At 38.4% G+C, this 23,082-nt stretch overlaps 2 protein-coding genes across 4 annotated transcripts; one reads left to right on the top strand and one right to left on the bottom strand.

Moving 5' to 3' along the window:
• The first annotated feature begins 110 nt into the window (after positions 1 to 110).
• On the top strand, positions 111 to 1,670 carry LOC113359345. Its single transcript, XM_026602996.1, has 2 exons — positions 111 to 910; positions 1,049 to 1,670. Exons 1-2 carry the CDS (start codon positions 111 to 113, stop codon positions 1,668 to 1,670), a joined length of 1,422 nt encoding a protein of 473 aa, XP_026458781.1.
• Positions 1,671 to 11,370: 9,700 nt separating this feature from the next.
• Positions 11,371 to 22,776, bottom strand: LOC113355965 (protein TSS-like). Of its 3 annotated transcripts, none has more exons than XR_003362694.1 (24): positions 22,295 to 22,367; positions 22,149 to 22,210; positions 21,755 to 21,847; positions 21,289 to 21,361; positions 20,710 to 21,066; positions 20,561 to 20,625; positions 20,339 to 20,470; positions 20,223 to 20,264; positions 19,617 to 20,132; positions 19,336 to 19,493; positions 18,570 to 19,050; positions 18,309 to 18,371; positions 18,101 to 18,202; positions 16,865 to 17,185; positions 16,672 to 16,764; positions 16,488 to 16,589; positions 16,298 to 16,402; positions 16,005 to 16,138; positions 15,291 to 15,474; positions 15,066 to 15,197; positions 14,861 to 14,973; positions 14,341 to 14,416; positions 11,847 to 14,244; positions 11,371 to 11,698 (listed from the first exon to the last, which is right to left on the bottom strand). XR_003362694.1 is itself a non-coding variant. In XM_026598952.1 (23 exons), exons 1-23 carry the CDS (start codon positions 22,365 to 22,367, stop codon positions 12,190 to 12,192), a joined length of 5,532 nt encoding a protein of 1,843 aa, XP_026454737.1. In that variant the 5' UTR covers positions 22,368 to 22,776; the 3' UTR covers positions 11,651 to 12,189. The 3 variants fall into 3 exon arrangements, 1 of the variants encoding a protein (XP_026454737.1); XR_003362693.1 differs by having other exon boundaries at positions 11,371 to 11,649; XM_026598952.1 differs by having other exon boundaries at positions 11,651 to 14,244; positions 22,295 to 22,776.
• Positions 22,777 to 23,082: the final 306 nt, after the last annotated feature.

Genomic DNA, 23,082 nt, shown 5'->3' with positions numbered 1-23,082 from the left:
CCTCTCCTCGTTGAGAGGATGTTTCTGTTGTTTTCATGAGGGCTTCGGCAAACCCACCACTAGGACTAAGTACTTGGTTTGATCCTATAAAGTCTATTTTGAAGGGTAATATGTCATCTGATGAGAACAAGAAATGGATGAAGTGTGACCGTAAGTCTGGTGAATACATACAAGGTGTGAGGTCATTTATACAGTTTGCCAAGAATAATGGTGGTGGGAGGGTTTTATTTTCATGTCCTTGTCGAAATTGTATGAATGGTAAAGGTTTAGTTTCACTTAGTGAGATATCATTGCATTTGCTCAAATATGGTATTTGTTTGACGTATACAACATGGCGTCATCATGGTGAAAGCTCAGTAGCAGCACGGTCAAGACATAGGGATAACACTACAGCAGTTATGGATGGGAATGTTACAGTAGGTGTGGATGTGGATGGGAATGTTACATCTGCTATCGATATGGATGTGAATGTCACAGGAGGAGTTGATGTGGATGAGAATGTTACAGCAGGTGTGGATGTGGATGAGAATGTTACAACAAATGTGGATGTGGATGAGAATGTTGGGACCAAGGGGTGTTGTAAGAAAAAGTTATCAGCGGCCGAGCGAGCAAGAGTACCATTGTATCCTTCGTGTCCTAAAGGAAAGTCGGCGTTGTATGTAGCGATAATGGTGAACAACATAAAGACTCAGTATGCGATTTCAGATAATGGTATGACTGCAATGTTAGAATTGATAAAAGAGTTGCTTCCCGAAGAAAACACCCTGCCAAGTAAGTTTCCAGATGTCAAGAAGATAATTCAAGAGTTGGGGATGGATTATGTAACTTACGATGCTTGCGTGAACGATTGTATACTCTATTGGAAGAATAAGAGTTCATTGCTGAAGTGCCCTGTATGTCAAGAACCGCGGTATGTAAGAGTTTTCAATGATGAGAGAAAACTTACTCAAGTTGCGAAGAATACGTTGAGACACTTTCCAATAATTGCAAGGTTGAAAAGATTTTATAGTATACCATGGATAGCATAGGCGATGCTTTGGCATTTTAGAGCACAGAAAGATATCAATGTAATGCGTCATCCCGTTGATTCTTCAGCTTGGCGTTGTGCGGATAGTTTTTTTCCAGAGTTTTCTAAGGAAGCACGGAATGTTACTCTTGGTATAGCAACTGATGGCTTCAACCCCAATGGATGCTTTGGTCTCAATTACAGCTGTTGGCCGGTAATTCTCTGTCCGTATAATCTTCCTCCTTCGATGGGTATGAAGAGGGAGTTTTCTATGTTATGTTTGTTGATATCAGGCCCGAGAGCACCAGGTAAAGATATCGATGTTTACTTACAACCATTGATTGAAGAGTTGAAAGAGTTATGGAATGATGGTGTTATGACTTTCGATAGCTTCACCGGTTCTGAATTTCTGATGAGAGCTAGGTTGTTATGGGCAATTCATGATTTTCCAGCATTAGGGACTCTTTCTAGATGTGTAACTCATGGGTATTTTTCTTGTCCAAGTTGTGGAGAAGAAACAGATGCTGAGTGGCTGCCATATAGTAAGAAGTTGTGTTATATGGTACATCGAAGATGGCTGCCAACGAAACACAAGTTTAGAGATGATAAAACAAACTTCAGTGGAGGAGTTGAGCATGGTAAAGCTCCATGGACACTAACATGATTGCAAGTTCAAGAGATGGTAGCTAATTTGAAAAGAAAACAGGGTAAAGGAAAACCACCATCAAAGAAACGTAAAAGAGGGACTGAAGGGTATGCTGATGAAGAAATTTCCGATCACTCTTTATTTTCTCGAAGGTCTATTCTTTATGATTTGCCGTATTGGGGAGCGAACACAGTTCGTCACTGTATAGATGTGATGCATACCGAGAAGAATATAACTGAGCACATTGTTAATACTGTATTGGGAAATAGCAAGTCAAAATATGGTCTTAATGCACGTAAAGATATGGAAGCTATGGGGATTAAAAAGCGGTTATGGTTGAAAGAGGATGACAACACGGGCAAGACAACAATGGAAGATGGGTCTTTTGCCTTAACAAAGGATGAAAAAGTTGCTTTCTGTACAGTTTTGAAGAATTTAAGGGTGCCTTCAAATTTCTGTTCCAATCTTCGCAACAACGTTGGTATAAATCCACCGGAGTTGAATAATTTAAAGTCTCATGATTACCATGTTATGATGCAGTCTTTGTTTCCACTGCTTGTTCATACTGCAACTTCATTTCCTAAAGATCTGCGAGTTGCTCTTCTCCGGATTAGTTTATTTTTCAATATCTTATGTGCGAAGGTTATTAACAGAGAGCATCTTTTACAAGCTAAAGCTAGTTTGGTGGAGGCGATGTGTGTTCTAGAAAAATACTTTCCTCCATCCTTCTTTGTCATTAGTATCCACCTGATGATTCATCTGGCAGATGAAGCTTTAATCTGCGGTCCGGTCAGATTTAGGTGGATGTACCCCTTTGAGAGGTAAATTTACCACTTGACTATTTCCCCTGTTTAGCAATTTTGTTTATTGTGCTGCCATGATTAGTTTATATTTGAAGTTTTTTTCTTCTGAAATTTTATGAAGTTGACAACTTAGTATAAGAATCATGCTTGATAAGGCCTTGACAGCTTCTACACTTTACTATTCTTTGTAGGTTAATGAAAGGATTTAAAGGGTTGGTGCGCAATAAAAGGTACATTGAGGGATGCATTGCGAGAGGATATTCGTTGCGAGAAGCTAGCTTATTTTTTATGGATGGCATGTCAGATGATGGTGATGGTACTCATAAACATACTCGACGGGATTTTTTAGATGATGACTATGAGTTTGCAGATGAGATGCCTCTAAGTACTGGAAAGAGTATGACTTTAACTCAAGTACAATTTGAACAATGCCGCAGCTGGATCCTATCTAAGTATTTTGAGATAGATGACTGGCGAAGGTAAACATTACTGTTTCATTGATGCATTAAGATGTTTTCATTATTTGATACTATTTTTATGTGGTTGCAGGAAGTATGATTCCTATGTTAGCGGCAACACGTCTAATGGTCAGCAGACCTCAAAGAGTTTTCATGTATGGTTGCGCGACGGGGTAACATGATATCTTAAATCTTTCATCCCAACTTGTTATGTTTTTGGTTGTGATACTAACTCCAACATGAACTTTTATAGTTGATAGAAGCCAAAGAGACTGATTCAACACTTTGGAGACTCGTGCAAGGACCCCTCTTCAAGGCACGATCCTACAGTAAATACCAAGTCAATGGATTTACTTTTAGCACATTAGGTTGTGAGGCGAAGAATATGTCGCAAAACAGTGGCGTATCAATGAAAGCTTTTACAAGACTGAAAGCGAAGTCGGCCGAGGAAGCAGAAATAACTTATTAGGGAGTTATTAAAGAGATCATCGTCTTGAATTACATGGAGTTTGAAGAAACTGTTTTCTGTTGTGATTGGGTTAGTGTTGGAGATAAGAATGCGTGTAAGGTTGATGCAGTTTCAAAGGTTATAAAGGTCAACTTATCCAAGATGAAAAACAAAGTTAGAGTGTCCGATGAGCCGTTTATCCTTGCATCTGAAGCGGCTCAAGTGTTCTACTCGAAGGATCTTACATATGAGGGATGGTCCGTGGTGTTGCACTCACATCAGGGGTTAACTTGTTCAGTAGATAAATTTGAAGTTCCTACAGCTTATCAATCAGTTCTTACTGACAATGAGAATTTCAAAAAGTTGCTTTCAATTGGTTCTATTTGAAATGAAACTGATGCCACCTTTGCAATGTGTTGCGCTTCACGAATATCTATAAAAAGAACGTCTGCCTTTGTTTTGCTCTTGTTTTGCTTTTGTTTTGTTTTATTTGATCGCTTATTATTTGAGAGGTGTTATTTGTTTTATTCACTTGTTCTGTGATCTGTTTTCTCTTGTGCAATATTTTCTTTCATGACGTTTTTTTTTCCAGGATATGGCAGCAGTAGTCGTCAATGAGTATGGACAACCAGTTTCCAGGAACTGCACGACAGCTGGTCACCGGAAGGGCTCATTGGTTCGTACACATGTGCCTGTTTCATACAAAAACTGGAAGATTGTGCCTCAGAAGCATAAGGATGATGTTTGGAATACCCTTAAGGTACAAAACTTACCTTAATGAGGGTTGTATCCTCAGTTGTTGTTCACTCCTTTAACTTCTTTTATAGTGGTTATATCCTCAGTAAGCCATTAATGAGATCTGACTTTACAGGACGAATTTAATATCCCTGAAACATCGAAGGATATTGTTCAGAAGTCCATGGCTGGTCCATGGAGGAGATTTAAAACTGAGTTACGTACCGATCATTATGATTTGTACCCTACTCATGAAGAAAGGATTCTACATGTTCCACCAAATGTAAGAGAAGAGGATTGGATAAAATTTTGTGAGAATGAAAAAGAAGAAAAGGCAGCGCAAAGTAGAATTGACCATAAGCGGAAAAGACAACAATATGGCTACACACATTGTTCCGGTCGCAAACCTCATTGTTTGGTCAGAGCTGAATTGGTACGTAAGTTTTCTCGATCTCTTCTACATTCACAATTTTCCCCATCTCTGTTGTATTTAAATAATGCCTCAAACTCTGATATATTCACAACTCGTCTTGATCTCTGTAAATGTAGGAGGCCGAGAATCCTGGTGTAGAGATCAGTCCTGAGGATGTGTGGATTAAAGCTCATACACAAGAGAGTGGTTCAATCTTACCTAGCGCCCAGCCATATGCTGTGAGTCAGTTCACTTTTCAGTTATTTCAAGTCTTCTTATTGTTTTTAGTTAAACATATTATAATTTTCTCGATTGTTATGCTTGGCACAACAGGATAAGCTGAAGAAGGCGCAAGAAGAGATCAAAGAAAAACTGGATGCAGGTCTTCCAGTAGAGGAACTTTGTGCACTTGCTGCGGATTTTGGAAAGGATACTAGAGGACGGGCTCGTTCTCTTGGACTTGTATCTCGTACACAAGTCCAACTTTCTGCTCCTGCGCGTCACAAGGTCAATGAGTTGAAACAGAAGGAGGGTGGTGTTACTCAAATGGTGGAAGAACTAGGTGGAAAGGTGGGGGTTCTAATCGAAGGACTTGGCAAATTATGCCACATAGTTCAAGATATCCAATATGCAATGCCAGCATCAGTTGGCTCAAACTTGGCCAGCACCTCAAAAGCTCCATCTCCACAGGGTGTTTCTGCTTCACCTCTATCATCTCCACAGGGTATTTCTGCTTCACCTCTATCATCTCCACAAGCTGCGACGAGTTCACCAGCTGCATCAGGAGTGCATGGCATGCCGCGTTGTTCATTACTGAACTTCGAGGGTCAAGTGGTTGCAACTGGTAACATCTGTACTGGTGGTTTAGGAGAAATAATTCACGGAGATCCTGTACCCTTACATCTTGCCAAGGTGTGTATCAATACTATTTCCAAGCCAGATGCAATAACTGTGAGTGCCAACAAGTATGCAGCGACCTTCAGAGACGTTGGAATTGGAGGATATGTGCTTCATCCAAAGATGTGCCTCTCAAGTTACGACACACCATCTCTTTCTTTTTGATGTGTCAACCTTTTTGAGCATCGCGTGGTATCTGCCTCAACTCATATGGTTATTTTTGGTCTTTTTATGCAGTTCAAACTTTTTTACGTATGCTCTTATGCATACGTGCATAACAAGTTTTTAGGCTTATTTTCATTTTTTTTTCCAGTTCACACTTTTGTATGTATGCTGACTGATATGCATACTCTTATGCAGTTGTGCATAAGAATAGATTTACTTGAAGCAACTTCTGCAGTGCTGCATAACAAGTATTTAGGCTTATTTTCCCTTTTTTTTTGCAGTTCACACTTTTGTATGTATGCTGACTCATACGCATACTCTTATGCAGTTGTGCATAAGAATAGCTTTACTTGAAGCAACTTTTTTTGTCCGATGTAACTTTTTCCTGAATTATGTGAACACAAACCGGCTTATGAATGGATATGCACTTTCAGTTCATCATTTATTTGTATATGTGTGGGTGGATTTTGTTCTGTTATATGTGAATGCACAGGGGACTTCTCGCAAGGTCAGCTGAAGCAGCAGTAGCCAGCCGGGGAAATATCAATCCCTGGTAATTACTTCACTTGGTTATATTTGTACTATAAAGTTTAAGAGGCGTGGTTTCTGACCTTCAATTTATACTTGCGAGGTATTATGCTGGTGGGAAGTGAACTACAGCTGGATTGGCATCAACTTGTGTACCTTCTAGAATACCGGGTAAGTACTTAACTTGTATATTTCTAGATTCCATGTTTCTTACGGGACTTTTGTTTGTTGCGCGTGCGAGAGAGCTTATGGACTTTGGTTTGTATCAGGACCAATTGCAATGATGGCCTGGATCAGTGGTTGAAGTTTCAGTTGAAGCTCTTGATGACTAAATCATGGGCTTGTTCTTATTACAAAACCACAGTAAGTATTTCTCATTGTTCTTCTCCCCAATTTATATTTTTGTGAAAGTTTTTTCTGCTTTTAACATAAGTTGGTATATATGCTTAGGAAGTTTAAACTTAGCAGATACTTTTCATCTATAACTTTATGCATGGATTTCGAACTTGAAGTCTTAAAATTTGCAGCTTCAAGTTGGTTTATCAGCTCTAGCTGTGAACATAGAAAATTTGCAGTAAGTTTCTATGTACAGTCTCAGTTATATAAATTTGTGAACATAGGAATTTCTATGAACTGATACTTATGGGAATTTGTATACATTCCCCTACTATTTGATACTTAGAATAATTTAAGTTCTATTTTGTATGAATCCTTTGTATGAATCCATTTGAATGTGATTAGAATTGATTGAATGGACATGAATTTGATTGAAAGAAAATAATGTTGATTGTGAAGGATAAATGAAAGGTGTATGCAGGTGGTTATTTTGAATTCCGGCGTATTCCGGCCGATAATGAGCTGCCGGTCAACCTTGACCTGGTCAAAATTGGTCATTGCTGACTGATTTTGACCAGGTCAAGGTTGACCGGCAGTAATTTTTTTACTGTTGCAAAAAATTCGTAACGGCTTCTGCTTGTTACAACGATCTGTTACTAAATAAATTCGTAACGGCTCTCGCGTGTTACGACAGTGCCACGTAGTAACGGTTCTACGCTGTTACAAGAGCCGTTACAAAAAAAAATCGTAACGGCTGCTGGGCCGTTACAAAAAAATTGTAGCACCCCTTTTCGTAACGGTCCGGAACAGTTACAACCCCGATTCGTAACGCTCAATAACCGTTTCGAATCGGAAAAAATGGTGTAGTGCAGATCAAATTTCAAACCAGATTCTTTCTCCCGAGGATCAAGCAACTTAGCAAAATACATAACAGAGTTCATATCTTCATAATCCCCCCAATATGCGTTATACTTCCGAAACATTATTTCTGCCATCCTAGAAATATGAGGATCTCGGTTTCCTATAGCTCTAAGACGAACCAACTGTTCATGGATCAATGCCAACTGCCATAGAAATTCATGTGAAGTAACCTGAACTGAAGCCGAGAACTTAACAGTAACATCAAAGAAGATTTTTAAACACTTAACAAGACACCTAGCATATGACCAGTCTGCAGCGTAGGGAGCATGATGACGGGGCTTGTTCTTTTTCTTAATATTATTCTTTCTAGATACATCTACCTCACATTCAGATTCACTAGATGAACTAAGATAATAATCTTCATTATCAAGTACAACAGTATCATCATCGGTATTAGGTAAAGCTTCACTTTCAGATTCTTTGAAAATATACTTAGAACTAAAGCTCTTGTCCTCCCTTTCTAACCTCTTAAATACCTTTTCATATGGAATGGCAGCTTCAAGCATCAGATACGTAGCATTCCACCTGGTCTTCACATCAAGGAAAACCATCTTCTTACAATCAATCTTCTCGAGAGCAGCACATTCTTTGAATTTGTCCAACCTAGAGGGAGAACCGGTAACAAACTTGATAACTGATCTGATCCTTCCAACTGACTTGTGATACAACAACACAGCATCTTTGACAACAAGCGCAAGAACATGCGCAGTACACCTTACCTGATAAGAATGGAACAAGGAAATATCATCAAAAAATCAGTAACAAGCACAAAGAAGTATATAATAAACATAGCAATAGAGCTAAGAAAAGTAATCATACCTGCATGTATTGAGCTCTCACTACTGCTCCTGTCCAATTGATGACACTGGTTTGAAGATACTCAATTGCGACAGTATTTGCACTGACATTGTCCAAAGTCACACCAAAAAGATCTTCTAGACCCCAATCCAGCAAACATTTCTCAAGCATTTTCCCAATCTCCTCTCCAGTATGACCCTTGATCAAGCAAAACAGGATGATCCTCTTTTGAAGTTTCCAATGGATATCAATAAAGTGCACTGTCACATACATATAATTGAAGTTGTTTGGAGAGGTCCATGTATCAGTTGTAAGAGAGACTCTTTGTTTACTTTCTTTGAAGTATTTCTTCAACTTCTCTTTCTCATCTTTGTACATAATTAAAAGATCTCTGTAAATGGTCATCCTGCTTGGCACCTTGAATCTAGGTTCAAGTTGTTCACTATATCTTCTAAACCCTTCTCCTTATACAATTCTAAATGGCAGTTCATCTATGACGACAAACTCAGTCAATCTTCTTCTACACATATCCTTGTCATAACTTACAACAACCAGCTGTGATGACTGTCCAGGCCTTGGTGGTGGAAACACCAAACTCTTTTGTCCCTTGAGCTTCTTGTGGGGATTCTCTGGACATGTGGCTAAATGTGTCTTCATGCTGGAAGTTCCATTTCCTCTACTATGTGCTTGCAATTTCTTGTGACAATGCTTACACTGTGCTTTTTCTTCGCTGATCCTTGTAAAGTCATTCCAAACTTTTGATCTAGTTTTCCCCTTCTTCTTAGGTACAACTTCAGGTGCAAGGTCGTGTGTAGGTGTAGCCTGCTGTGTAGCTTGTGTTTCTTGAGTAGCATCAACTTGAGGTGTTATAGATAGTGTTACATCAGTAGAACCAGCTGCAGTGGATGGAAAGGGAGATGCATTTGCCATCTTGCAGCTTGATAATGAAGCTGAACTTGATCCAATCATTGCTCTGCCAAAGGTAAACAAGTTAGTTCTTACTTATTACACAAGCAAAATCTTAAGCAAAAATTAAACCCTTAGAGCATATGAACTAAATAAAACAGTTCATATGCTCTAAGGAATTTTCTATGTAAAACTTGAAAACAAAAATAAAGTTGTGGCACAGGGTAGGCTTTAAATAAACCTAAACAGTTATCCAAACTCCTAAGATACACTCCACTTAGAGCTAGAAACTCCCCTAGTAAGGGTTTAATGGAGTTATACCCAAATTCAAAAAGAAACAAAAATCAGAAGCCTATCTAATAAACTCATCAGTTTGATTTGAAGTGTCAAGTATGAACAAACCTTATAGGGTATGTTTAGAAACTTAAGCAAAAATCTTAAGCAAAAATTAAACCCTTTTTCACACAGTTACAGATCATAAATCAAAATGATTATCAGGTCTACCTAGATTGTATCAATAAATTCTGATTTCATTATCAATCAGCAGATTACAGATAAAAACAGAATTTCTAGATGATGAAAGAATTAACAAAACACATAATCAAGTTCATTATGTTATTCATAAATCTATTAAATTATCATCAACAACTACAAAATCAGCACAGTTCATGTTTTTCAATACATATTAATAAAACAAAATTAACAAAACATCTACCCAAGGATAAAACAAAGATTCAACACAATCCAATTCAAATAAGATCTAAATCTGTAATACGGATTGATATTCACACAAATTTAGTCAAAGAAATAACGGATCCATGTATACATATACAATTGATTCAACAAAATCGAAATGAAACCAAACAAATCAGAACAAGAGAGATAGGTTACCTGTAATCAGACTCCCTTAACTCAACCAAAACCTAAAATAAAAAACCCATGACTGTAATCAGAAAAATAAGATTTGACAAAAGAAATTGATTGATAAACACAAAACAACAAGCAAACGATTTCGATAAAAGAAACCCTAAGTCCTAACAGAAGAATAATTAAAAAAAAAACCTAGAAATTGAAAAACAAACAAATCAATCGAAACACGTGACCTATTAACTTACTAGATAGAGTCATAGAGGTGGTGGTGCTCTTGATGGAGGTGGTGGTGGTCTGCTGTCTACTGGTGGTGGAGGCGACTGAAGTGATTCAGGTGAAGGCTGCCGCTGAAGAGAAAATGAAGAGGGAGAGGAAGAGAAAGAGAAACGAAGAAGAGAAAATGACGAAGATATTAGGGTTGCCAGAATATATATGGTGGAGGCTTTAATCTAGACGGCTAGTATTAATCAGGATCAAAACTAATCGACGGTCCATACTAATCGGTTGTTCAGTGCGGTTAGTGTGTGGTTATGGGTGGAACCGTTCACCGAACCGTAATCTAACGGTTATTAAAATGAAAACCGTGACCGACCGTTGGATCATCGGTTCGGTGCGGTTTCGGTACGGTTAGTGCGGTTTCGGTGCGGTTTGCAGTTTCGGTGCGGTTAGTGTGCAACCCTAATAGCCATGATCAAAGGTAAAACGGAGTAAAAATAAAATCGCTACGTAATGAAGAAAAAAATTTAGACCGATAAATCTTTATTTTTGTGCACAAAATTCAATCATGCCGTGAATCATTTTCGAAGTGAAATTTAGGACTCTATGTAGCTTATTCTCCAATCATTATTTTTAGTTAGTTGCCACTTGGAACTTAATCATTGCACCCAACTTTTCTATTTTGGGCACCCACAGATTCAACTTTTCCCTTATCTGTCTTTAAACTTTCAGATCAACATGGAAATGCTGTACAAATGTGACTGAGATGGATGGATCAGAAAGATTTCCTAGCTTTTTGTTGAGTACTTGTGTGAGCCATAGTGCTCATATGCTAGTACAATTTGTTGCAAAAAGTTTGAAAACGGCTGTTTGAATGAACAAGTGCACAGCTTAAAATGAAAATGAAAATGAAAATGATTGAACAAAAAATGAAAATGGTCACACTATTTGTTGCTTCAATTCTAGCTTTTGGTAGGGCCTTTAAATCTTGGATCCAGTTAGTAGTTTGACTAGCATACATGCACAACCCAACATTTTTGCTTTACCATTAAATTTGGTGCACTTCAGACAGATCCTATCATAATGACCCAGTTGGTAATGCCCTCAATAGCTTGGCACTGGGTTTGTCTCTCTGGATGGAACCGATAACGATTAACGAATATCTTTGGGTCCCTAACTTCTCTTAAATTTGGGATTGCAAGGCAGGAGATGCATGGCATTACCATTAAAAACAGACTGCAAGTTCAGTTCATGCTACTACTCAAAACTATAATTGCAAGTAAACATGTCCTCACTTTCTTAGTTGCAATAGTGAGCTCAGATAAACAACTCATTTTCTCTAGACCTTATAGCAGAACATGAGCACTTGTAAAATTCAAGGATGCAGGACTAATGTTCATATCAGATAAACACAGAGGGCACTGGGCCGACATATTTGACAGGCACTTGATTCACTGCCATGAGTTTTGACACGGCCCACTTTTCTGGCATTGCCAATAATCAACTGCAGCATCATTAAATGGCACTTTTATTACTCTAAGAAAAACGACCACCTGATGACATGTCAAGAATACATTCACAAAGATTCTAGCTCAAATCTAATAAACCAATAATACTGATGAAAAATATTGTTTATTGTTTACTTGGATAATCCCGAGAGGAACTAAAAATGCAAAGAAGAAAGTGAAGAATCTGACATACCGGATAAGGTATTGAAAGGGGCTCCATTTCTCTCTATCTCTCCAATCATCAGTAAAATCATCTTTCTCTACCAGCAGATTCTTTAACAAACTGGACTTATTTCCTTTGTTATCGATGCTACAAAAGTTAGTGGTAACAAGAACTAAACAATACTTTTGCATCTTGACAGACACGATCAGCAGCTGCATAGGACACTTTGGCAGAGCAACCGAAGATGCTGAGTATTTCGCAAATTGTCTAATTACCCCAGTTTCAATCCCTTACCGCTTCTCTGTTACTCTCTGCAGGCTTAACCGTAACATGAGCGATTCGTTCTCTGGAAAGAAAAGTTATTATCCTCATTTCAACTCTTTGTATCACTGACTTCAGCTTCTTTCTCGCTGCATTTATCTACCTCAGCAGCATCAGCAACCTCAGCCTCACTATCACTGTAGTCTCCCCAACATTTCTTTGACTTTCCATCTTTATCGACAGCCAAATTCTTGCTAGTTCCATTTGTTGCTGCAACGAGATGTTTAGCAACGACAACTGAATCTGTTGGGATTTGTTCCACACTGGGAGTATTCGTCTGTTGACTTTCCACAGAGGAGTGGGTTGCTTCTCGTTTTATCTCCTCATCTTTCTTTGGTTGATCATCTTTCTTTGGTTGATCATCTTCCTCTCCGTCTGCTGCAAGCTTTTCATCGCTACTCATCTCTGCCACTGCAGTTTGTATCTTGTCTACAACAACTTCCGTAGGGGTAACTGGTGGAGAAGCTAGTATACCATTTGGACAAGCTGGTGAATTGCCAGGCGATGCTGGAACATCATTTGGAACTAACAGAATACCATTTGGTGACTCCGGAAAGTCATTAGGAGACATTGGAGCACTCTCTAGAGAATCATTTGGAGAAACCGGGAAACCATTTGAAACCCATGCTTGCCCAGGCACAAACTCAGCTGCATGTGGATTCATTATGATTCTTGGTGTGCTGAAGTGAGTACCATCCCCAGCTGCATTTTCACCATTCTGATAACTAGACTTGCCCCGCGGGATCCTACTTCCAGATCGATAACCACCTGACAGCCGAGGGCCGTATGGAACCCTTGTTGTTGCTGATTGATGTGGAGATTTACGTATAGGATTAACAGTCATCATTGGGGGAATATTGACTGGTGGGGGCAAAATTCCTGCAAGATCTTTGTACGCTGGTGCTGGTATGGTACCAAAAACAGGAATCATAGTTGGGTTGAATGGAGGTGCAGCAGCAGAAAGTTTCTTGTTCATCTCTTTCCGAGCTTCACTTTCCTCCTGCTTTTCTCCTTCTATGGCCAATGACTTCACATTTTCACCCCCATCTGGCAGACTGAGCACACTTTCTTCACCTTCCCCTGCCACCTTTTTCTTGATGTTGGTGCCATCTTCTTTATTAGACTTTACTTCAAATGGAATTATGTCTGAAACTGAATTCTTTGGTGATTCAGAACCCTCAAGCTTCGAACCTACAACTTCCATGGAATTCATTTCCTTCTCCTGTGAGACATCATTTTTTATTTTTGGAGAACTTTCAATCACATTACTCTTCCCTTCCTTGTCATTTTCACCAATTATGGGAACCTTTATTTCCTTGGCAGAAACTGATGGCTCTGGTTTTAATTCACTTAGACTTTGGACCTTCTTATCCCCCTCCTTCTCATCTTTCTGATCAATATTAATTGATTTTGTTATGGAAATAGACTGTTGCTCCACCACAGCTTTGACTATCGTCCCAGGCGGAGCTAGAGCTACTTCTTTATAGGACAAGAGTTTCCCAGCAGATTGAACATTAACTGGGCTTGTCAGAGGACTGACTTTCACAGATTGAACGACTGGAATACTAGTCAACACTAACTTCGAAGTATCTGATTTTTCCGCCTCACTTACTACAGTGCCAGCCATACTAGTCTTCTGAACGGAATTAGAACTCTTCACTAACTTCTTCGGAGCTAAAATAGGAGGAGAAGATGCAGATGCACCAGCAGACTCATTAGGAGATGTTCTTTGAGATGGAAAGTTGGTAGGTTTTCCTCTGAGTCTTGCAGATTCTGGGATGTTCATGGAATTGGTGTTGAGCTTTGCTAGGCTTGGTCTCCTTGATCCAGAAGGCTTACGACCAGCAACAGAACGACCTTTTGGAACAGCTTCTTGCCATCCACCTTCAGTGGAGGTGTCATCTTGGGCTGAGATATCTTGTTGTAGGCTTAAAGAGGGTACATCTACTATACTGACAATAGGTTTTTCAACTTTCTTCTCTTCGGGTAGGGCATCAGTTTTGTTTTCTTTATCACTTGAAGTCTCCGTCACAGGGTATGTTGGAGATAGAGTTCCATCATTGTCTGTAACTGTTTCCAACTGGTTCTGACCTGGTTTACCTTTAATCTGTGGCGACAATGAAGAAGAGGTTTAATATACTTAATGTTTAGAACATCAGGACAACATACTGCCTCCTATGGTTTTGCAGAAGAAAAATTATACCTTTGCTTGGGCTTGCTTCTTTTGACTGACCCTTCGATCCGCATCAGGATTTATATAATCAAGAAGGTCTGATACACTGGTCCAAGTAAAGAAACAAAATCAGATATTCAGAAAGAACAATACAAAGATAACTTTCAGAACCTAGCCGAAGGAAGATCTCTATATCGATATATGGTGTCGCTTCTCTAATTAGCACTATTACAGGCACAAGTCCTATTCAAGAAATTCCACTTGACCACTGGTTAGAGAGCAATAAATGAGTAGTACAATGTTATGTCTATAGGGATTACGTTTTTAAATTAATTAGACGAGAACCAATGGAAGCCCATTTGAAAAATCAAATAGTAAACTATGTTCAATGACGAGCCAAATTAGCTAAGGTTGACTGGATAACATTGGTCATTGGTGGTAGAGTACAGTGCAGAGAGGGATGGCAAATTCAGCAGTAAAGGTGGTGTAAACTCTCCAAGAAGTTCCTACTGATTGAATCAATTTAACTACCCTTTGTTACATTCATTACCTCAAATGGCCTTTACTAGCAATTGAGGTATCTGGCTTTGGAGTACCGTTGCGTGCAGCTTCTTGCTGCTCTATGGCCTTAGACTCAAAGTACTCAAGCCACGCAGCAGCATCCTAAAAGCAGAAATTGCAAGATAAGTATAAAGCTAACGACAAATATAAACTGAAAACCGAACTTCAACATCAACCTTTGATCCTATACATACCTGTGTCCGGAGATCCTCTTTTCCAAGTTTCGCTTGCAGAATTTGCAGAGTGGTCTGCTCATGCTGAACGCTTAAAGAGTAGGCTTCCATCAAAGAAAGAGCAATTGCGATTGCATGGTAACTTGCGGCAGTCTGCAATAAAAAATCAATGGAAGGTCTTAATCCATGTCACCTGCATAACGTTCGAGCTATATAAAAACCAAGATAGTGAAAGTGAGAATGCACCTGTATATGATCAGCTCCAAGCAGTCTTTGGTTACACTTGAGAGCCTCGTGCAGGTATCTGAGTGCAACATGGACGTTTCCTAAACCTTCTTCCATCATGGCCACATTGATGTAAGTGGCAGCAGTGTTTGGGTGCGAAGGTCCACAAGTTAAATGTAAAAGATATAATGCCCGATTCACATATCTGATGCAAGGAAAATGCAAACGTGAGACACTTATATATCTTAGATCATTAGGTTACCTTGACACAGATTGCTTAGAAGGTTCTGATTTTATTTTTTAAATTACAAAACGTACCATTTTTATTTTTACATCCATTTGAGTTCTTAAGCACAGTAACATTATTAGCTCGCCTTATCCCTTACAGATGGGTAAAACTTAAAAGAAACAAGGACCCTTCCTTTTATGAAATACGACTAAGTTTGCAAATCTTTGTCATGCTCTTTACACTACAGACGTGGGTTATCACTCTCATGGACAGATAAACTTCAAATATTTGTCCAGCAGTTGTTATTTTAGTAATTCAGTGTGCTTAACATCTAACATTGGTTTTCTTTTCATGTTCACAAGCATAGAGTTCTAGACCGCGATATGTCTAGAGTTGGCCTAACCACCATTACCCATTGTGATGTTGCAACTCACCAGAGCTAAAGACACTTAGTTATTTACTTGATAGAATTATAAGAGTAAATTGCACAAAATTATTAGACTTACTTCAAAGCCAATTCAGTGTGTTGAAGGCGGTAGTAAAAAACAGCAAGATCGCCGTAACTTTTCATTGTATCGGGATGGTCGAGACCCAATTCTCTCTCATTTATATCCAAGGCCTTCTGTTGGTATATGGTTGCCTGACATAAAACATATACTACAAATAAATTGGAATGTAACACGAAAAATACGAAATAATAAAGTGAATTGTGGGAATTGCAAGCAATATGTACTGCCTAACAAGTGTGTCTTGGTATGTAAATGTCTCAACAATCAGCCAGGTATACCAAAATTCATACCTGGTTAAAGTCACCAGTGTGGTACAGGACTACAGCCAAAAGACTGTATGCTCCAGCAGTCATTCGGTGGTAAGGACCGCATACAGCAACAAGCTTCGAGAGTGCCTTCAAAATTTAGATTAAAAGGTTAGGAGTTCTGCAAAATGATGAATGATGGTTGTTAATTCAGAAACATGGAAGAAACTCATACCTTGGTTCCGAAATTTACAGCATCTTCCAGTTTTCCTTTATCAAGAGAAGTCTTGGATGATTCCAAAAGGGTACGCCCATCTGCGGATGAGCATGCTACATGCTGTGTGGTACAAGAATTGTATTGATTCAAGCTTTGTTCTAAATTTGAAAACCAAATTACACAATTTCAATCATGTTATTACCTTATACACAGGGACCATGCTAGCAATATCTGATTCTTTGAAAGGAAACTGACTATCCACATCATAATCCCTAGGAACAAGCTCAAGACCAACCTGCTTAGAAAAAAATTGTTAAAAATCCTGAAGAAATTGAATGACCCTTAGGCCTTGAAAAACACCTAAAAGATGTAAATGAAGGATTCTTATTGTTTACCTTGTGGCAAAGCCCTCGAAGAATGGCAAACTTTCCCAATTCCGTGGAATTTTCACCGCTCCATTTCCAACCAAACCTCTTCAGAAGGAAGGTTTCAACCCACTTCCATTTTAGGTCATCATCAGTAGTACTCTGAGCATCAGGATTTTCGGTAGAAGGTGTTCCAAGCAAGATGTTCAAGCACGATGTAATTAACCGAGCCACGTCGGCAATGTTAGGAACTGCTGCAACAACTGCTCGTAGGATGTGCTTAAAAGCTCGAACAATCATTTCATGTATACAAAGTGACTGGACATGAGGGAGCTTGTCCGCGAGTTCAGCCTAGAGAGATGGACCAAAAAAAGGACACAGCATTATAGCCCTTAACCAACTAAACTCGTTTGCTTAAAAAATAAATAATAAAACTCTTCAATGAATGTGGCTAATTCCTAATGGGGATTCCGGTTTAGTGAGGAGAGTGCCACAATCCATATAAATTAAACCATTTCTAGTTTAATTTATATGGGTTCTGGAACCCTCCCCAGTAAACTGGCATCCTCCATTAGCACTGTTATAGGTACAATTTGATAAAATGTGATCTTTTTATTCTGTGTTGCAACGATACGGATACAGTATCGGATACAAGATACCAATATGCTACTATGATACACCAACTTGAAAAACTAAAATACGGCGATACGGCATACTCAATATTGATCAGTAATTTAACATAAATATGTGTTTGCATGATTAAAATATAATCTGTATGATTAAACTGAAGAGAGAAAAAGTTTGGATAAGAAAGGAAGAAAGCCTAGAGCAAGATCAGTGGACAGCTTTGGAACTAATGTTTTGTCACTGTAGTTAAAACTTCTCATAGAATCTAGTAAAATATCTAAATTTTCTAATACTTGGTCAAAAAGTTTTCCAACTGAGTTATATCTTGAAGTATTGGGAGTATTAGTACGCGTATCCGTGTAAATACGTATTGATACGGCTGATTATTTTTTTTAGGCGTATCGTTGCAACACAGTTTTGTTGATATATTTTACTTCTTTTAATATGACATAGGCCCAGACTTGCCTCCTGACAGATCTGAAGTCCCTGAGCAGCCCCTCAAATCCATCACATATTCATAGGGGAGGGTTATTACCAGCAAAATGACAACCATCCTACTAGAGGTTGCAACCCTCCTATAACTAATATACATAGTTGTAAAAAACACAGATGCTATGTAATCAATTATTAGATATTTACCACGCGTCCCAAGGAATACATTTGCAAGCCTCTAGTATGCATAAAATCTGTCAACGTCCTTCCGTCAACTGGAGAAAGTTCAAGAGACCCAAAATCTGCTACCTAGTTAAAGTCAAAGTCGAAGTAGCATGTGATTAAACACAATAAATCCTTGGAAAACTCTGAGATTACTTGATAACAGGGTGTTCTAAATTTTGAGTAGTTTTACCAGTTTGGGGATTGCAGTATCATTGTAGTAATTATGTGCCATCTCGATCAACTCATCTGGAGACTGCATGAAATAAGACAAAAGAAAAGTATCTAAACATAATACATTCTAGTTATTAAAACATAAAGAAATTTCTAAATATGTAGAATCCATAATATACAAATTGGTAATGTTTTTGGATAAAAAGAGGCCCCTTAATAGTTCTTTAAAAGTTAATAAGCAGAACTTCATGACGTAAACGTTTTCTGGAGATAAACAAACCTTGAGATGAAGCCCGGTTTCGGATTCCTTCAGACGCAAAAAAGCTTCATCGGATAGAAGTTTCTTCAACAAAGTTTCTTTTTCAGAAGTTTCTGAATTGCTCATATCAGAACCATTAGAAACAACTTCATGTTCCATTCTGTTGTTCTTGTCATCTGTTTTCTTCTTAATTTCCTTTAACAATCCACCTTGCTTACCAAGACCCTTGACAGTTGTCTCAGCTTTCACTTCCTCTGCTTTCTTAGACTCGGTGTTCCCTGAAGCTTGATTTTGCAAGTGTTGTATCCAACATGCACCTAACTCCCATCTAATTGATGTCCTTTGTTCTGTGGTTTCTCCTTCCAACTTTTCCAGACTTTCCGCTAACACTTTCCTAACCATATATCTAGCAGCATGTAGGTCTTCAACATCAGCATTCAGCGAGCGTTGAACTCCAGGAGATGATTGAGGTGTCAATGACTTATGCAATAACATCCGCAAACTGACATGTGATAACAAGCAAAACAGTTATCAATTATCCAACCAATGTTATACTGTGTTGTTTAACTTTAAAGAAAATAATTGTCTCTAAGTTGTACATAGTTGCTCTGCTAAAAAGATATTTTATGTTAAGGCATCTGATTGTGATATGCACAATTTTGAAATAAGAAATTTCATTTAACATTCTTCTAATCACTTATACTCCTGTGAACGTTAAATGATTAGAAGAATTATAATATCATGTGAACGTGTATATTTTTAAGCTTAACGGGCTTCAGATACTTACCTATTAACATTCAGTGCATTAGCACCTCCCATTGGTTGATCCATGATGTCAATATCTTGGGAACCAAGGGTTAAACCCAAATTATCCTCGACCGGAACTTTCACGACCGCTGTGTATCCGCAGTGTCTAACTACTACAACACCTAAAGTAGCAGTATCCTGCGAGGTTACTACGTTGCTTCAGGTTTAAAATTCAATCGATAATTCAAAACTAGAAGCACGAATATCCACGACTTTAAAGTCACCAAATAATGTTCAAATACTAGTTGACTTTTTACTTACATGAACTGTAGCACTTTCATCTGCAGTTATCCCTTTAAGCAAACTTCTCTGAGAAAGATCCTTTAGAGACATCCCCAAAGTCTGACTCCCATCATTTTTACCATCTAACTTTCCACTTGCAACAGGATTGTCTCTTGTTATCTTAATCTTTAGATCTCCAACTTGTTCCTCGTGCAAGATTGATGAATCTAGAGTCACTTTACTGCTATTGATTACACTCTGGATTGATGTTACAGCTTTATAAACTGAAATGTCAACAAATAGACTATGGAGCAAAAAAGCTTTCCTATCACGAATTTGCCTCTCCTCTGGTGTTTTGCAAGGCATAGCAGCAAGAATTGAGAATTCTCTTGCAAATTGCCTGTCAACATGTTTCCCATCCCTTCCTTGACCACCCCCATTTCCTCCCCAATTTTCATCCTCAACAGGAAGTGGAGGAAAAGTAGAAAGGTTATCAGCAACAACGGGAGGTACAAGCCATGTGTTTGCACGAAAACCATATGGAAGATTCCCAAACTGAAATTTAAAACCATAAATTTATAACTGTCACAACAACATAATTTTTCATCTATAATCGTAAAGACTACCACAATTTCTTTTGCTCACCTTATTGTGCTCTATAAAAGCTTTCATCAGTGACTTGTACGCCTGCAATGCAAAACAAACTTATAAGACTACTCTATGCTTTAAGCTAAGGATAATACTCTATAATTAAAACTTACAGCATCAAAATTGCGGCTTAGCTGCTGCAACAAATTAACAAGAGTAGGACTACATAATAGCTTTTTCCCAGAAGGGTAAAACCCTTGGCGAGATGCAACAATCGTTACTGGCTTCCCACTGCATACCCGAACCTACCAAACCAAAAACGCAAAATGATCTTAAAATCCAAAAATATGTAACATCACATACCACTCCGAATCATTGTTGAGCGAAAAACTCACATCGATTTGAAAAAAATCGTCGTCCGTTTTATCATCAAGGAACGGCCGTGAGGACTTTCGGATATCTGAAATCATACAAACAAAATCGTTATTGCACAAAAACAACCAATTCAAATAAAGAAGAATTAGAAAGAAATCAATTTACTCACATTGAATTGGAGGAGTAAGGTGAGAAAACGAGAAGAAATCGTAGAATTGAGCAAGTTTTGGTGGAGGTGATGCGATTTCTCCATTTTCCATTGCTTCTTTAGCTGCATCAACAGCCATTGAAGCTGACACTGGTTTTCTACCATCCTTATTTGATTTTTTTGATGCTGGTTTTGGACTTGGCAAAGCAGCTCCAATTTTGTCACTGATAATAGCTTCATCTCCATTGTTAGAAATTGAATTGGATTGTTCATCTCTTTGATTTGCTCTTGAAGAAGGAGAAGTGAACGAAGTTGTGCAGGCTACGATGTCTAAAAGACGCCGGACATGATCAATCGCAAGTTCTTCTGTGTATTCCTCTGCAATACCGGAAATATTTTCTTTAGAATTTTTTAAATTTTAATTTACTCTTTTATCTTTTTGTTTGAAGCTTTTGTGGGCCCATTCTAGGGGCCGAGTCTAGCTGCCAATTGGCTTAGAAAACGGCATAATTCCCAAAAATTTGTAGTCATTTCTGGGGGGGGGGGGGGGGGGCTTTTGGGCAACTACCCCATTAGAGCCAGAGGGATCGGTTCATTTACCTCCAATGATGGAGAGTTGAGGAGGTTTCAAGGAGATTATCTCGACAGTGTCTTTCAGTCTATTCCCTCGCACCTGTTTGTCCAACAAAAACAGAAGAGTTGCTTGCAGTTAAACTATCTAAAAAAGTTACCTTTTACTCACCCTAAAAGCTAAAACAGGTGTTGTAATAATTGGGTCTCAAAAAATTTGGCCATAACCGTAAGTCTTCCCCATATTGAGACAAGTATCCTAAATTAAACCGGTGAATGAAATCAGGTGGTTCCGACCATCCGTTCCAAGTGGCCGGACAAAAAGAATCAACTAAACTCTCACTCTGTAGAGGAAATGACAAGGATTGCGCATAAAGTGTTTATGGGGTTTTATGGTAGGATGGCCTGTTAGTGGGTCCGACCTGACAGGGTGTGGGACCCGGCTTTGCTCAAAAAAGAAATAAAATAGTAAAAATAAAATAAAATGAAACCGTACCTCGTGAGACAAGGAGTAATTGGTAAGATGACATGTTTCCACATTAACCGTTAAAAGTTTCTTCACATCTAAGATCTTGTCCGTTGATATTCCCTGTTTTTCCAAACACATACACCTTCATCAGCGAATGTTGGTTTTTCCTTGCCACTTTCTTTACACTACACTTCTAAGAAAATTTTGTCTCCACGGACTAGTAAATAATTATCCAAAAATAGTAGTATAATTCTAAACTATTTTGAGCCTCCCAAAGTCCATTGAGGATCAAATTAGATTTCCATGAAATGCCTAAAACATTCTTTGGATTTTTCTAAAAACTATCAGTTTTTGAAGTATGATTGTGAATTTGCGCGCGGGCAGCAGTAAAACAGTGTATGTCGAGTCCAAGGAGCAGCACCTTAAGTGTGAGCAGAGAATAATCCGGAGTCTCAACAGTAATGTCCAACACACTGGGCAAAACTGTAAGAAAAAATTAATTAATTAGCGACAATTCAAGAGAACGAGAAAGTTGCAAGAGAAGGAGCTTATGACACCACCACGTACCTTTCTCTTCCTTTTTCTTCTTGTTGTCTCCTTTAGATTTGTGAGGTTTTGATTTTCCATTCTTTGGAGCCATTTCTCATCAATATTGATTGATATACGCTTCTATATTGTGACAAGATTATCTCAATTAATACAGAATCTTGATGAATGAAAATTCAGAACACAGAAGTTGTTCTGCTGTATGAATTGTTGGTTGAATTGTGTAGCAACTTTTTTTTTCAGTTGCTGATGGTGAATTATAACGGAATGAAGCAACTGCAACGCATTATCCGGAATTCATCATCATCATATGAATTATCTTGTTGGAGCAAGAAGATGAAGTAGTACTGGAAGGGGAAGAGAATGGAAGGAGAAGCGAATGGAATAGTGGAGTGGGGTAAGCCAAATATATAGAAATAGAATTAGACGTATTGTATTGCGAGAGTTGTGCGAAATCTGCACGAGAGTGTGTGTGAATGGATAGATGGATAGGATAAGGTGAGAGGAGGAGGAGGAGGAAACTACATCATTTTTCCATCCCTTCTTTGCACTTGAGACAAGAAAATGTCGCAAGACAGTGATGAATTTAGGCCTTTCATTTCTATGCGAACAAGATTAAAATCTCTTTCTCATCTCTGTCTGGATTTAGCTTATAAATATTAATAAAATATTAATACCGAGATAAAATGTGAATTAGTAAACTCATCTAACCTTCCTAAATCAAACTAATCTTCAAACTAATCTTCGTGTGGAAAGGGTTTTTTTCTTTTTCAAAGCTTCTGACGGGGTTAGTCAATTAGGGTGGGGTA

The sequence above is a fragment of the Papaver somniferum genome, chromosome 3 (genome assembly GCF_003573695.1).
Source record: "Papaver somniferum cultivar HN1 chromosome 3, ASM357369v1, whole genome shotgun sequence".
NCBI lineage: Eukaryota > Viridiplantae > Streptophyta > Magnoliopsida > Ranunculales > Papaveraceae > Papaver > Papaver somniferum.
The sequence above is the reverse complement of the archived record's forward strand: the minus strand, read 5'-3'. Positions and strand labels throughout refer to the sequence as shown.

Bases quoted from the DNA above. Each gene is read 5' to 3' on its own strand.
- LOC113359345 (XM_026602996.1), top strand. From the start codon at position 111: ATGTCATCTGATGAGAACAAGAAATGGATGAAGTGTGACCGTAAGTCT. The intron at 911-1,048 runs GTATGTAAGAGT...TTGGCATTTTAG, and splicing joins CCTGTATGTCAAGAACCGCG to AGCACAGAAAGATATCAATG.
- LOC113355965 (XM_026598952.1), bottom strand. From the start codon at position 22,367: ATGGCTCCAAAGAATGGAAAATCAAAACCTCACAAATCTAAAGGAGAC. The intron at 21,362-21,754 runs GTACGGTTTCAT...TTGGACAAACAG, and splicing joins ATTACTCCTTGTCTCACGAG to GTGCGAGGGAATAGACTGAA. The intron at 14,245-14,340 runs GTATAATTTTTC...TTGTCGCCACAG, and splicing joins AGAAGCAAGCCCAAGCAAAG to ATTAAAGGTAAACCAGGTCA.